At 45.4% G+C, this 14,365-nt stretch overlaps 1 protein-coding gene across 2 annotated transcripts in view; it reads right to left on the bottom strand.

Moving 5' to 3' along the window:
- Positions 1–14,365, bottom strand: part of LIX1 (limb and CNS expressed 1) — a 182,177-nt gene that overhangs the window by 25,684 nt on the left and 142,128 nt on the right. For both annotated transcript variants that reach the window (XM_033914140.1, XM_033914046.1), the window contains exon 4: positions 13,556–13,651. In XM_033914140.1, the coding sequence (XP_033770031.1) occupies positions 13,556–13,651 (96 nt within the window). The remainder of the gene's footprint in view (positions 1–13,555; positions 13,652–14,365) is intronic.

Genomic DNA, 14,365 nt, shown 5'->3' with positions numbered 1-14,365 from the left:
TGACGCCATTGAGAGGCCAGGGTCCATTGAGGGATTCTCAGATGGAGACGGGCGAAGGGTGTGACATGGACGGTGGAGTCCATGTGGCCCAGGAGAGTCATCATCTGTCGAGCCGATACCAAGGTCATCAGCGAGATCCTTCGGCTCAGACTTACTAACGCCTCTAGACGCAGAGGGGGGAGGAAGGAACGGAGGCGAACCATGTCCAGCGTGGCCCCGATGAATTGTAGGGACTGCGAGGGCCGTAGTTGGGATTTTGGGAAGTTTATCTCGAACCCCAGACTTTGTAGGTAGATAATAGTCTGTTGGGTCGCTGAGATAACCCATTCCCTGGACGGGGCTTTGATCAGCCAGTCGTCCAGGTAGGGGAAAACCTGAAGACCCTGGGAGCGTAAGGTAGCTGCGACCACCACGAGGCACTTGGTGAAGACCCGAGGTGACGATGCTAGGCCGAAGGGGAGGACTCGGTATTGCAGGTGCAGGTCTCCCACCTGGAAACGCAAGAACTTGCGGTGAGCGGGGTGCACTGGAACATGTGTGTACGCCTCCTTCAGATTGAGGGAGCAGAGCCAGTCGCCCTCGTCGATCAGGGGGTAGAGGGTTGGCAGGGAAAGCATCCGAAATTTTTCCCGTACCAGGAATTTGTTGAGGCGTCTCAAGTCTAGTATTGGGCGAAGGTCTCCCGTTTTTTTCGGTACCAGGAAGTAACGGGAGTAGAAGCCCTTCCCCCGTTGGCCGGGGGGAACCTCCTCCACTGCTCTCAGGTGAAGCAGATCTTGAGCTTCGGAGAGGAGTAGGGGTAGCTGCGTCCGGTTGGGAGGGCAATTCCTTGGGGGGTTGTCTGGAGGAATGGCCCGAAAGTTGAGAGAGTATCCTGATGAGATCACGCCAAGGACCCATGCGTCCGACGTGACTTGTTCCCAGTGAGGGTAAAAGACCTTGAGGCGACCCCCGATGGGAAGGAGGCCTGGGACTACGGTGGAGGGGGCCCGCCCCCTTCCGCGTGTCCCGTCAAAAGGACGGGGATGGTTTGGTAGTCGCAGGCGGTTGGGACTTTGGCGGGGCCCGATGGTGGGCTTGCGGGCGCCTGGGCGGAGGCCGCGAGAAGGCAGGAGTGGATTTTTGTGGGTAGCGGCACGGAGGGGCTCTGAATGGCCTGGACGTGAATGGTTTTGGCTTTTGCCGCACGAGGGAGGCAAACGAGCGTTCGTGTTCGGAGAGGCATTTTGTAGCCGCCTCGATAGTGTCATCGAACAGTTCTTTACCCATGCAGGGGAGGTTAGCCAGCCGGTCCTGTAAGTTGGGGTCCATGTCGACCAGGCGCAACCAAGCTAGTCGGCGCATGGCGATAGCAAAGGCTGACTCTCTGGAGGAGAGTTCGAAGCCATCATAGGCCGCGTGGAATAGATGGAGGCGTAGGTTGGAGAGGGACTCTGCAAGCAGGCTAAACGCTCCTTGGCGGGAGGCCGGTAAGTCAGTCTCAAAGGCTCTCAGTAGTCCAATGAGATGTTTGAGATAGGATGTGAAGGTGAAAGTGTAGCTTTGCACCCTAGAGGCCATCATCACATTTTGATATAGTCTCCTGCCGAACTTGTCTAGGGTTCGGCCTTCTCGGCCTGGGGGGACCGCCGCTGAGATCCTGGAGGGGTGAGCCTTCTTCAAGGAGGATTCTACCAACAGCGACTGGTGGGAGAGCTGCGGTTGTTCAAATCCCGGGAAGGGTACTGTACGGTACTTAGCCTCCATTTTGGAGGGTACTGCTGTGACCATATAGGGGGTCTCGAGGTTTCTGAAGAAAGCCTGTTGGAGTACCGGGTTAGGCAGTAAGCGAAGGGACTCTTTGGGCAGTGATGGCATATCCAGCTCCGCTAGGTACTCTTTAGAGTATCTGGAGTCGGACTGGAGGTCTAAGTCCAAAGCATGGCCCATGTCCTGGACAAAGCGAGAGAAGGATGGGCGGGATGTTCATGAGGCCCCTTGCGGGGTCGGTGAACGAGACCTCCGTCGGGTGGAGAAGGATGGGGAGGCTTCCCTCGAGTATCGAGGTTCCTGCTCCGATCCACGCTCCGAGACCGGGGAAGCACTGTGAAAGTGTTCCGGGGTCATGGATCTCCGCCGTCTCGAGGAGCCCCTCGGAGACGATGCCGGGGTTCGGGGTACCGATCGATGACGAATCGGTGACCTCGACCCGGACTCCCTCGGTGAAAGTCTGAAACCTCGGATCGGAGCCCCGGTCCGAGGGGGAGTTCGGAGGATGCGCGGGTTGGATGCTCCATCACCCTCAGCGGTCCCGTACAAGGTGTAGGTGAACGGCCTCGTAGAGTGGGGGAACCTCGGGCCTTCTTGGAGGTACGGCGGTTTGAGGTTTCTGTCGTTTTAGCATGACGTTTTGCCCCGCGGCGGTCTGTGGAGGGAGAGCGCCTCGGGTGTCTCGGCGAGGAGTCCGAGGAGGATGGGATGCGGCGAAGCTTGCGCGGTTTTCCTCGAGGTGGCTCGACGCGAGGCTCAGGCTGGTCTGGCACATGCGGGGTCGAGGTCGAGGCCGGTTGTAGATGGGCCATTGCAGCGGACAGCTCCGATGAAATCATCGCTCGGAGTAGGTCTTGGAAAACGGGCACGGACAGCATCGAGGGCATGTCCACTGCCTCGGTGCGCTCCACCGGGGGCGACCTCGTATCAGAGTATTCCCGTGTGGTGGAGGCACGGCCCGAAGGCTTGGAGGGATTCGCCGGGGCTGTGAGCATGGGACTTCCGCCATGCGTCGCCGGTGTCCCCGAGGCTGGCTTCTTCGTTGTTGCAGAACCTGAAGAGGGAAGAGGGGACTTACCCGGAGCCGAGGCTTTCTGTTGTCCCGAGGACTTTGGATTCGAGTCTCGAGGCGATGCCGAGGTATTCGGGGCTGAGGTCAAGGCCGGGGCCGACCTCGAGGCCGAGGTAGAGGGTTGGTCGGCGGCGAAGAGATCCGCCAGCGGGCTTTTCTTCGGCGGAGGGCCCGGTTCTGGAAAGTAGCACACTGGGGGCAGGAGTCGGTTGGATGAGCGGCCCCCAGACAGAGGATGCACCGGCGATGCGGGTCTGTGATGGAAAGAAGCCGCTCGCACTGGGTGCACTTTGGACGTTATGAGCTGATGTCTCTATTCTGACAGGGATGTCCGTTCAAAAATGCCCCTAAACATTAGAACAAATCCTGCAAATCACAGATAAAAGTGAAGCCACAGCCATTTCTGACTGCTTGGAAAAAGGTATAAATGTTTAAATGTAAAGTATGAATTAAAATGTACTTGTTTTATAAAGTACATGGAGCAAAGCAAAAAGAAACCAACAGGAACTGCAGTAAAGATGCAAAGCAATAAACCAAAATAAAATTGCTGCTCCTTGTGACCCTGGGCAAGTCACTTAATCCCCCCATTGCCCAGGTACGTTAGATAGATTGTGAGCCCGCCGGAACAGAGAGGGAAAACTGCTTGAGTACCTGAATAAATGCATGCAAACCGTTCTGAGCTCCCCTGGGAGAACAGTATAGAAAATTAAATAAAATTGAATAAATGAATAAAAGCATATGTAAAAACATGAATAAAATAATTGCATCCAAAAACGGGTTCTTGTTGTCGAAAAACACTTCTTCCTCAGGGGTCCAAGATGTTCAGTACGTAGAGTGTCACTCAGTGTAGCATTTCAGACAGGAGAGCTTTTCGTCTGTTTGATTTGAGATTTTGTACGATTGTTTCCATTTGGTTCCTGACACACTACGTACTGAACATCTTGGATCCCTGAGGAAGAAGTGTGTTTTGAAACATGGACCATGTTGGGCCCAGTACACATGACAACAAGAACCCGTTTTTAGATACAATTATTTTATTGACGTTTTTACATACTCATATGCTTTTATGACTTTTATTGAATAAATTCCTGCACCTTGTACATTTTCTGCAGTTTTGTTTTGGTTTCTTATAAATTACATGCACATATTGTGATTTTGGCTGCGATTAGTTTATTATTAGGATTTTTATATACCGCCTATCAAGGTTATCTAAGCGGTTTTTTACAATCAGGTACTCAAGCATTTTCCCTCTCTGTCCCGGTGGGCTCACAATCTATCTAACGTACCTGGGGCTATGGAGGATTAAGTGACTTGCCCAGGGTCACAAGGAGCAGCGCGGGGTTTGAACCCACAACCCCAGGGTGCTGAAGCTGTAGATCCAACCACTGCGCCACACTCCTCACAGTCTCCTGCTAACATGAGGCATGTAAAAGTACATGCATTCTTTTTAGGCAGGGGGTAATTTTCTAAGAAGGGAGTGGCCAGGAGTGATTGGGCATTGCTCCTGGCTGAAGAGCCCCTAGACCTCAGAGGAACCCCACTGGATTTCCCAGACCCCTCATGGACTCCCCACACCCCACCAATGACGACATTCAGAAAGCCACTACCAGGGGCAATACATTGGCAGGAGAGGTTAGGTTGGGGGTGGGGGGGGAAGACCCAGCACCACAGGCTTGCAGGCAGCGTTATTTCTGTAAGATGGGATTCAGCAACCTGCGGTACTAGCATCCCAGAGGTTACTGAATCTCATGGGGCATCTTGGGTCTGGCAGCATCTATAGCCCCTGGATGGGAAGGATTCACAATCATTGTACAATGGCGATACAAATAGCCAGAGTTAAGACCCCTGAGTGCTAGTTTGCAAAAACTGTTGCTCTGCTCTATGTTCCCCAGTCATGGGCTATGCCGCTAGCATGACTGGACTAAAATAATTTGGGACAGAATATAAAATGACTGGGTGCTTGTAAATGAAGATTCATGGTGTCTAATCCCAGTTCTGGTTAAAAATGAACTGGAATCTTAAAGACACATGAGCAAACTAATGACTCAAAAATAAAAAAAAATAAAAAATACATGTCCGTCATAGTTTAACATCAATACGAACAAGATGTTACTCATGGTCTTAAAGTCAATCAGGAACTTGGGTTGAATTCAGAAAATCATATTTGTTTTTGTAGTGTTCTGAGTAGTGCCACTTGCCTTGATATGATTGCTTTCTTCCTTTCCTACAGCTTTAAGATTTATTTTTTTAAGTTACAACATACAGTACAGTAGCTAGCCCTACAGTCTAGCAGCATTGGTTTGACTGTAGTCTGCTTTGTTCTCTGAGAAAGAGAATATTTTTTCAAAAGTTGAAAAAGGAGCAATGTCTGCCAGCAGGGCTCCATGGTGTCACACATGAGGCCATTAATGCCAAAAAGGCATCCTTTAAGAAATGGAAAGCAGTACCGAATGAGAACAGAACAGGGAATACATGTTGACTAATTAGATGAAAAGTACTAATAAACGAGGCTAAGATCAGTTTGGAGGCAAGACTTGCCAAGGAGAGAAACATGAATAATAATTTTTTCCAAGTATAACCCCCCCCTTAAGAAACCTGTTTAAAAGTCAGTTGAGCCACTAGGAGTGGCCAATTTTTAGAAAGCTCGTAAGTACTTTTAACCATGGACTTTTCCCCAGTTCTCAAAAGGAAACATTTTTCCTTTGAGAACTGTTCTGAAAAGCATGCCTCCAGAGATTAGTACCTGCTTCTTCAGTGGGTGTTTCACTTATGAAAAACGATGCACATGTTTTTGAAAATGGAATCAATGCATTTTGTCTCCTCTGAACTAATTCCATCCCAAGCCTGCCTCATTTTATTTTCTGTGGATAAATAATGCTGGAGGAGAAGGTCTGTTAACATCTAACTTATAGGAAGGTGAGCTTAGTTTAGTTAGCAGAAGGTAAGGTTGAGAGATATTAAATTGTTCGGATAGGGAGGAGCATCACTATGAATAGGCCTAAATATGTGTCACTCCACTGACTAATCAGGCTTTCTTTCAGTATTTCCTGGTGATTTGGTATGATAGACAATACTGAGACATCCTATACCCACTTACAGGCACTTCCTGTTGCTGTTTGGGGGCAGGACAACAAGATCTTCAATGACACAGGAACATAAGGCTCTGTGATGCTCGTTTATGTTTTAAAATTTGTTGTTGATGTCCTGGCTACAAAGGAGGTTTAAAGAGAAAGATGCTAAACCATGGGGCAGACAAGGAAGGGGCAGTAGAATTTGGATAGGTCAGTTCCTCTGTGGGCTTCCCCTTTCCAATGCCAGCCAGAAGCATTTGAGAGGGCCAAGAAGAAAATGACCTGTTAAGAGCATCCCCTATCTGTAAAATATTTGACTTTCATATGGAGATTGACAACATGCTTCATCTTCTTTGTAAAATATCAATAAAGTTAAGAAAAAAAAAGTTTAATCTTCCTCACCCTGGTCCAAGTATTCACTGAAAATGCTGCTGAGCTTTTCTGGAAAATCTGAATACACAATAGATGGAGAAACCAATAGTAAAGACCATTGAGTCTGACCTCGGTACCGGGAAAGATGGTAGAGGCACTGATAAAGGACCGCATCATTGATCACCTTGATGGACACAATCTGATGAGGACCAGCCAGCATGGCTTCAGCAAGGGAAGATCTTGATTGATGAACTTGCTGCACTTTTTTGAGGGATAGACAAGGGTGAGTCAGTTGACATTATATATCTGGATTTTCAGAAGGCGTTTGACAAGGTCCCGCATAAAAGACTACTTCAAAAAATTGCGAGCCATGGAATTGAGGGTGAAATACTCACTTGGATTAAAAACTGGTTGGCGGGTAGGAAACAGAGTGTGGTAAATGGACAATACTCGGACTGGAAAAGAGTCACGAGTGGAGTGCTGAGGTTTCGGTACTTGGGCCTGTGCTCTTCAACATATTTATAAATGACCTGGAAATTGGTACGACGAGCTAGGTGATTAAATTTCCGGACAATACGAAGCTATTCAGAGTAGTGAAGACACAGAAGGATTGTGAAGACCTGCAACGTGACATAAACACGCTCGATAAATGGGTCGCAACATGGCAAATAAGGTTTAACGTGGATAAGTGTAAGGTGATGAATGTCGGTAACAAAAATCTTATACAAGAACACAGGATGTCTGGTGCGGTAAAGAAGAAAGAGGCTTGGGAGTACTGGTCGATAAGTCAATTAAGCCGTCTGTGCAATGTGCGGCGGCTGCAAAAAAGGCAAAGAGAATCCTAGGAATGATTAAGAAGGGGATCACGAACAGATTGGAGAAGGTGATCATGCCACTGTACCGGGCCAAGCTACGCTCCCACCTGGAATACTGCATCCAGTGGTCGCCATACATGAAGAAGGACACGGTACTACTCGAAAGGGTCCAGAGAAGAGCAACTAAAATGGTTAAGGGGCTGGAGGAGTTGCTGTACAGTGAGAGGTTAGAGAAACCAGGCCTCTTCTCCCTTGAAAAGAGGAGACAGAGGGGACATGATTGAAACATTCAAGATAATGAAGGGAATAGACTTAGTAGATAGAGACAGGTTGTTCACCCTTTCCAAGGTAAAGAGAACGAGAGGGCACTCTCTAAAGTTAAAAGGGGATAGATTCCGTACAAATGTAAGGAAGTTCTTCTTCACCCAGAGTGGTGGAAAACTGGAACGCTCTTCCGGAGGCTGTTATAGAGGAAAACACCCTCCAGGGATTTAAGACAAAGTTAGACAAGTTCCTGCTGAACCGGAACATACGCAGGTAAGGCTAGTCTGTTAGGGCAATGGTCTGTGACCTAAGGGCCACCGCAGGAATCGACTGCTGGGCACGATGGACCATTGGTCTGACCCAGCAGCGACAATTCTTATGTTCTTTTCCCACAGCATGTGTAGAAATAGCTGAGGAGGAGATGGAAACTGTCGTGTGCTCCAGAACCTGTCTATACATTGCTAAGAAGTAAAACTCTCTCCTGGCATTAGTTCGATGTGAAGTAAAGGGTCACTGCAAGCTGCGCTTCAACAGAAGCAGGGAGAAAGAGAGAGAGCGTGGAAAGCAGGTGGCCACTGTTTCAATAAATAAAGCAGAGGAGCATGCTAATAGAAAGATGGTTTCAACTTTTTAAGCCCGATCTGCCAATAACTTATAACAGTATAAATAAATAGAGCTTTAGTGAGAATTTCAGGAGGTCTAAGAAAAATAATGTGAAAGGGGTAAAACAAAACAATGACTGGTTGGAATCTTTAAAAAATTTTTTTATTTATTTATATGCATTTTCAAATAAATCCACAAGCATCCATTTGTTAACAGAAATACAGAGTTAAAGAAATATTAAATCAAGTAATCTCTTAATCAAACATATTAATTCTCTTCCTTAGACCATAAATTATACTGTAGAGAATCAAGAAAAGAAAAAAGATAAGGAGATCTATATGCAAATCTTTAATATAAGAAAAGACTTAGGGCCCGATTCACTAGCCTGCCCAATCGTGACCGATCCGTGTCTGATCCGTGGCAGGCCAACCAATTCATGACAGGACAATATTCAAATGGGGGTGATCGGAGGAATGCCCCCCACCAACCACACGGATTGCTACTGAGCAATCCCGACACATGCGCAGACCATCTTCTTTGCCTGTAAATGGTCTGCGCATGCTCTCCACTGGAACAAGAGAAAAGTAGAGATAAGTCCCGGCACATTGCTTAACTTCAGGGGCTTACACAATCGGGGTGCATTTAAGTGGTGAAATTGCAACCCCTGTGGTCTCCGTAAAATGTTGTCAAGGCAGAAGGCCTTATGGAATGGCCTCTTCTTCACCGATGGGAGCTGCGGAGGAGAAGTTCGCAGCTTGTGCCCAGAGCGACGTCAGGCTACAAGACCCAAATGGAAATCTGTGCTGCCCCGACTCTCCTGCTCTCTGCTGCCCTTCCCCACAGTGCAGCCCCACTTTAAACCTGCGGGTTTAAACCACAGGCTCACACTGCAAGAGCGGCAGAGAGCAGGAGAGTTGGGGCGGCAAGAGCAGGGATCTTGAAGGGAAGTGCTGCAATGTATCCCTGTTCGAGAAGAGCGGCAGAGAGCTGGGAGCTTTTTTGATGGTTTGATGGGCTGCAGGGCTGGGATTTCAGGGCGAAGACAGTCAGAAAAAGCATGAGTGACTGGTCCCCAGCAGTCGCTTCTTTTGTTGATCGGCCAGCCTAGTCGGTGTCCCAGATTTTTTTAGTGAATCGCTGCCTGCCTACTTTGCCTGCCGTTTCCCCTCATTTGCATGCGCGAATCGGAGGATGATCGGAACAGAGGTTAGTGAATTGGGTCAGAGGAAAATCAGGTCGGTACACGATTGCAAACATGATCGGTGGGCTTAGTGAATCTAGCCCTTAGCGTAATAAGCCATCCTAAAAATTATAAACTGCCTTATTCATTATGGAGTACGGTCTTACTGTCCAAGAAGCTATGTAGCTACTCAGGAGCAAAAAAATACATATTTTATCCCAATATATCTGATCAAGCATTTACATGGACAACTTAACAAGAAACTAGCACCCAGATTTTTTACTTCTTGTCTCATACTGAGAAAAAGTTCTCTTTGTTCTTGAGTTATTTTGGCAACATCATGAAATATCCATACTCTTTGACCATAGAATAAAGACTGTGAAAAGCGAAAAAAAACATTCTTAAAACAGCATGTAAGTCCTGCTCAAAAATGAAGGATATTAACATTGTGCATCTGGAGTCAATTTGAACCACAGAGTTTTCAAGAATTTCTGTTATGTTGTTTAAATCCATCATTTGAGGATTGTCCCTTTAATTTATTTCAGTACATATTTCTAATTTTTTTGGTAAGTAGAAGACTCGATTAAAAGTAGGTATTGCTTCAGAGGTAAATTTCAAGTTTTCCATCAAGTATTTTTTTAACATATCAACAGGCGTGACACCTAATGATTTAGAAAAATTAAGTATTCTCAAATTGAGTCTTCTATTATAGTTCTTGATTTGTTCAAATTTTCTCTGGTAAATAATCTTATCTTTTACAAAATTACCTATTAGGTTTTGTAATGTAGCCAGTTCCTTGTTCACTTGTTCAAATTTAATATGAGTTTCAGTTTTTATGGCTTGAACAGATAGTGATAAATTGTCAAGTTTACTCACTATTGTTGATACTTTTCAGAAGATTTGTTAACGGCCGTTTCAAGCCTTTGGAAAGTAGTCCATATTGCTTCTAACGTCGCCTTCGAAGAGCGGGATTCACCTGCTCTCAAGTTAGTCAAAATTTCGCTGTCCTGCTCAATGTGAGAGCCCCCACCATGTGGCTGCGTCATGTACATCAGGGCTTCAGCAGTCGCGCTCTTGACATTTTCCAGTGTCGATCGAGGTGGCAAACGGGCAGCAGGAGGAGATAATGATATTTCTATCCCTGTAACCTTGGAGGCTCCTTCCTCCGAGGCAAATGCAGGCAACTCCACTCCCAGAACAGATGGAGAACTACCTAAAAAGCGTTCCATTGTTGCTTGTCTGGATGTAGAGGGGTCCATTTAGAGCAAACCCTTGCGTTTAGTGTAAGGCATATTTCCCTGAAGAAGCAAACCGCTAAGGTAACATGTTTGCAAGGTAAGACAGAGCACTTCAGAATAGCTGTTAGCATGCCGTCACCATCTTGATTCTCCTGCTGGACCATCTCTGGTTGGAATCTGACTGTAAGAAGGGCCTCCCAAAAGCTGCCACAACTAATAAGGTCTTTAACAACTGCCAGATACACACCATAGGTACCAGACATTTCTTCAGAGAGTCACATTTTGCTAGTAGCTCCCTTAGAAATGTTGGATTATAAAAGACTTTTAAAAGTTGTGAGGTTTTAGCAGTTAAAAGAGACACGAACTAGGTACTCTTATTTTCTCAAGCAACAGTGGCGCCACCATCACCAGCATTTCAGTCAGTCACTAGAAAAAAGTAATTAAGAAATGTCCTAGGGCCAAATCATAGACACTATGCTGAAATCTTCTGCCCAGTGTGCAGTAATGATCAAAAAAGCAAACAGGATGCTAGGAATTATTAGGAAACAGATGATAAATGAAACTAAGAATGTTATAATTCCTCTGTATCAATCCATGGTGTGCCCTCACCTTGAGTATAGTCCATACGAGCAATTCTCAATTAATATTTTATTTATTTTTTTAAATGTATAGACCGCCTAAATCTAATCAGTTAACATAAGAACATACATAGCATTGACACAAACAACATATAGCTCAGATGTATCAACGACACTAATTCTCTGCATTTCTCCTAAACTTATTAGCACAAAATTACTATATCAGAATTAATAGCCTCCCATTCTTCGATTTTCTCATACACTTGTTATTACCAGATTATCATATCAAAATCAATGTCATCCCTCATGTATTACAAGAAAGCATCTACAAATAATTGAGTTTCCAACAGTCTCTTGAGGACCAGCCAGCATGGTTTCAGCAAAGGCAGATCTTGTTTGATAAACTTGCTGCACTTCTTCAAGGGAGTAAACATTCAGATAGACAAGAGTGACCCGGTCGACATTGCATACCTGGACTTTCAGAAGGCGTTTGACAAGGTTCCGCATGAACAACTACTTTGGAAAATTGTGAGTCATGGAATCGAAGGTGAAATACTCATGTGGATTAAAAACTGGCTGGAGCATAGGAAACAGAGAGTGGGGGTAAATGGACAATACTCAGACTGGAAGAGCGTCACCAGTGGGGTGCCGCAAGGCTCGGTGCTTGGACACGTGCTCTTCAACATCTTTATAAATGATCTGGACATAAGTATGATAAGCGAGGTGATTAAATTTGCGGACGATACGAAGTTATTTAGAGTAGTGAAGACGCAGGGGGATTGCGAAGATCTGCAACGTGACATAATCAGGCTAGAGGAATGGGCATCGACATGGCAGATAAGGTTCAACGTGGATAAGTGTAAAGTGATGCATGTCGGTAACAAAAATCTCATGCACGAATACAGGATGTCCGGGGCGATACTTGGAAAGACCTCCCAAGAAAGGGACTTGGGAGTTCTGATTGACAAGTCGATGAAGCCATCCATGCAATGTGCGGCGGCAACGAAAAGGGTGAACAGAATGCTAGGAATGATAAGGGGATCATGAACAGATCAGAGAAGGTTATCATGCCGCTGTACTGGGCCATGGTGCGCCCTCACCTGGAGTACTGCGTACAGCACTGGTCGCCATACATGAAGAAGGACACAGTACTACTCGAAAGGGTCCAGAGAAGAGCGACTAAGACGGTTAACCTTTTCCTATCGTAATAAATTTTACGTTACGCTGGTTCCAATCGTAATTATTTTAGCAAAGTTTTGTATTATTCACCATTATCATTTACGGCTATTGTAAACATAATGTAAATAAGTCATAAGTTTGTAAATTCAAATATTTTGTGTTCCTATCGTGTACTGTATGGCCCATGCCATGGGACATATGATGGCAATGACATTTTTGGAATGTCCCGTCAGCCGGGACACACGATAGGAAAATGTTAAGGGGTTGGAGGAGCTGCCGTACAGCGAAAGATTAGAGAAACTGGGCTTCTTCTCCCTCAAACAGAGGAGATTGAGAGGGGACATGATCAAAACATTCAAGGTACTGAAGGTGATAGACTTAGTAGATAAGGACAGGTTGTTCACCCTCTCCAAGGTAGGGAGAACGAGAGGACATTCTCTAAAGTTGAAAGGGGATAGATTCCGTACAAATGTAAGGAAGTTCTTCTTCACCTAGAGAGTGGTAGAAAACTGGAACGCTCTTCCGGAGTCTGTCATAGGGGAAAACACCCTACAGGGATTCAAGACAAAGTTAAACAAATTCCTGCTGAACAAGAATGTGCGCTGGTAGGGTTAGTCTCAGATAGGGTGCTGGTCCTTGACCAGAGGATCGCTGCGTGAGCGGACTGCTGGGTATGATGGACCACTGGTCTGGCCCAGCAGCGGCAATTATTATGTTCTTATGTCAGACAATCTATACATAGTCTCAATGTCCCAGGAAGAGAATTCCATAGTTTCACTGCAGCTATGGAAAACATAGATGCTTTTGTCCTTACATAGTGAACTCTATCCTCCTTGTCATCCCTCCCTCAGACCTCAGCCTTCTACCTGGTTGATAAATTTTCCAAAGATTTTGAAAATATAATGCAATAGATCAATATAGAACTTGGTGGACTGTCAAAAGCACCTTATAACGTATTCGCTCTTGTAGTGGGGGCCAGTGCAATTGTTTCAAAACTGGGGTAATACGTGCTGTTTTGGGTATACCAGCAATCAACCTAGCAACAGAGATCATCAATTGCTGCAACACCCTACACCTTGTCTTAGTCAAACCAAGATAAAACATGTTACATATAGGCTCTATGAATAATCGGGAAAGGATAGCCGTTACCATAGAGTTTATTTTCTAGATAATGTTGTACCCTCTCAGTGGTGACATTAGCAAAATTCCTATTCCTTTGATGTGACAGAGTTGTAACAGATATACAAATGATACCTCAGCAGATGTATGATGGCCCTTATTTCATAGAGCTAATCATCATTCTTATTTTGTGCTTGATGATCTGCTTTACAGATTTTTTTTTCCATGATATTTTACAGGTTTCGATGGCAATGGTTTTTTCGGTCAATCATCAAATTCCTACCATGGATAATGATGATCAGGATTCATTTATACCTGAAATTCCAGCATTGTTTTCCCCATGTTTGACTCCAGCATATAATGATAGGCTCCAATACTCGTACTTGGATCATCTGCATCATTGAAAGTTCCCTTTAGAATAGAAGAAGGCAAAACAGATTAAAAACTTTAGTTTTTCAAGAAATTTTAAGCGTTAAGAAGCACTGGGGCCCTTTTACTAATGTAATGTAATGTTCACACATGATTGAAGATGTGCAGCTAGCTAATGATTTCATATGCTAACTCATGCGCTGAGGGCCTGATTATATAAAAGACACCTAAATTTTAGGCGCTGCTCTGTGCGGTTGTCAATCAACTTCTAGGCATCCTTTAGAGCAGGGGTGCCCACACTTTTTTGACTCGCGAGCTATTTTTAAAATGACCAAGTCAAAATGATCTACCAACAATAAAATTTTAAAAAAACACAACGCACACTGTACACATAGAATTGTTAATTATCATTCCTATTTCGGGGTTTTTTTCAAAGAGGTCAAAGCAGATGACTCTATGCACTGTCACCTCAGTAACAACCATACAAAAATAGACAAATACCCACCCCCCTCCCTTTTAACTAAACCACAATAGCAGTTTTTAACGCAGGGAGCTGAGCTGAATGCCCAGCGGTACTCTCGACACAATTAGGCTCCCTGCGCTAAAAACCACTATTGCGGTTTAGTAAAAGGGGACCATATTGTAAAATATAGACAGCAGATATAAATTCAGACACATTTTGATCACTAAATTTAAAATAAAATCATTTTTCCTACCTTGTCTGGTGATTTCATGAGTTTCTGGTTGCACTTTCTT

The sequence above is a fragment of the Geotrypetes seraphini genome, chromosome 1 (genome assembly GCF_902459505.1).
Source record: "Geotrypetes seraphini chromosome 1, aGeoSer1.1, whole genome shotgun sequence".
NCBI classification, from domain to species: domain Eukaryota; kingdom Metazoa; phylum Chordata; class Amphibia; order Gymnophiona; family Dermophiidae; genus Geotrypetes; species Geotrypetes seraphini.
The sequence above is the reverse complement of the archived record's forward strand: the minus strand, read 5'-3'. Positions and strand labels throughout refer to the sequence as shown.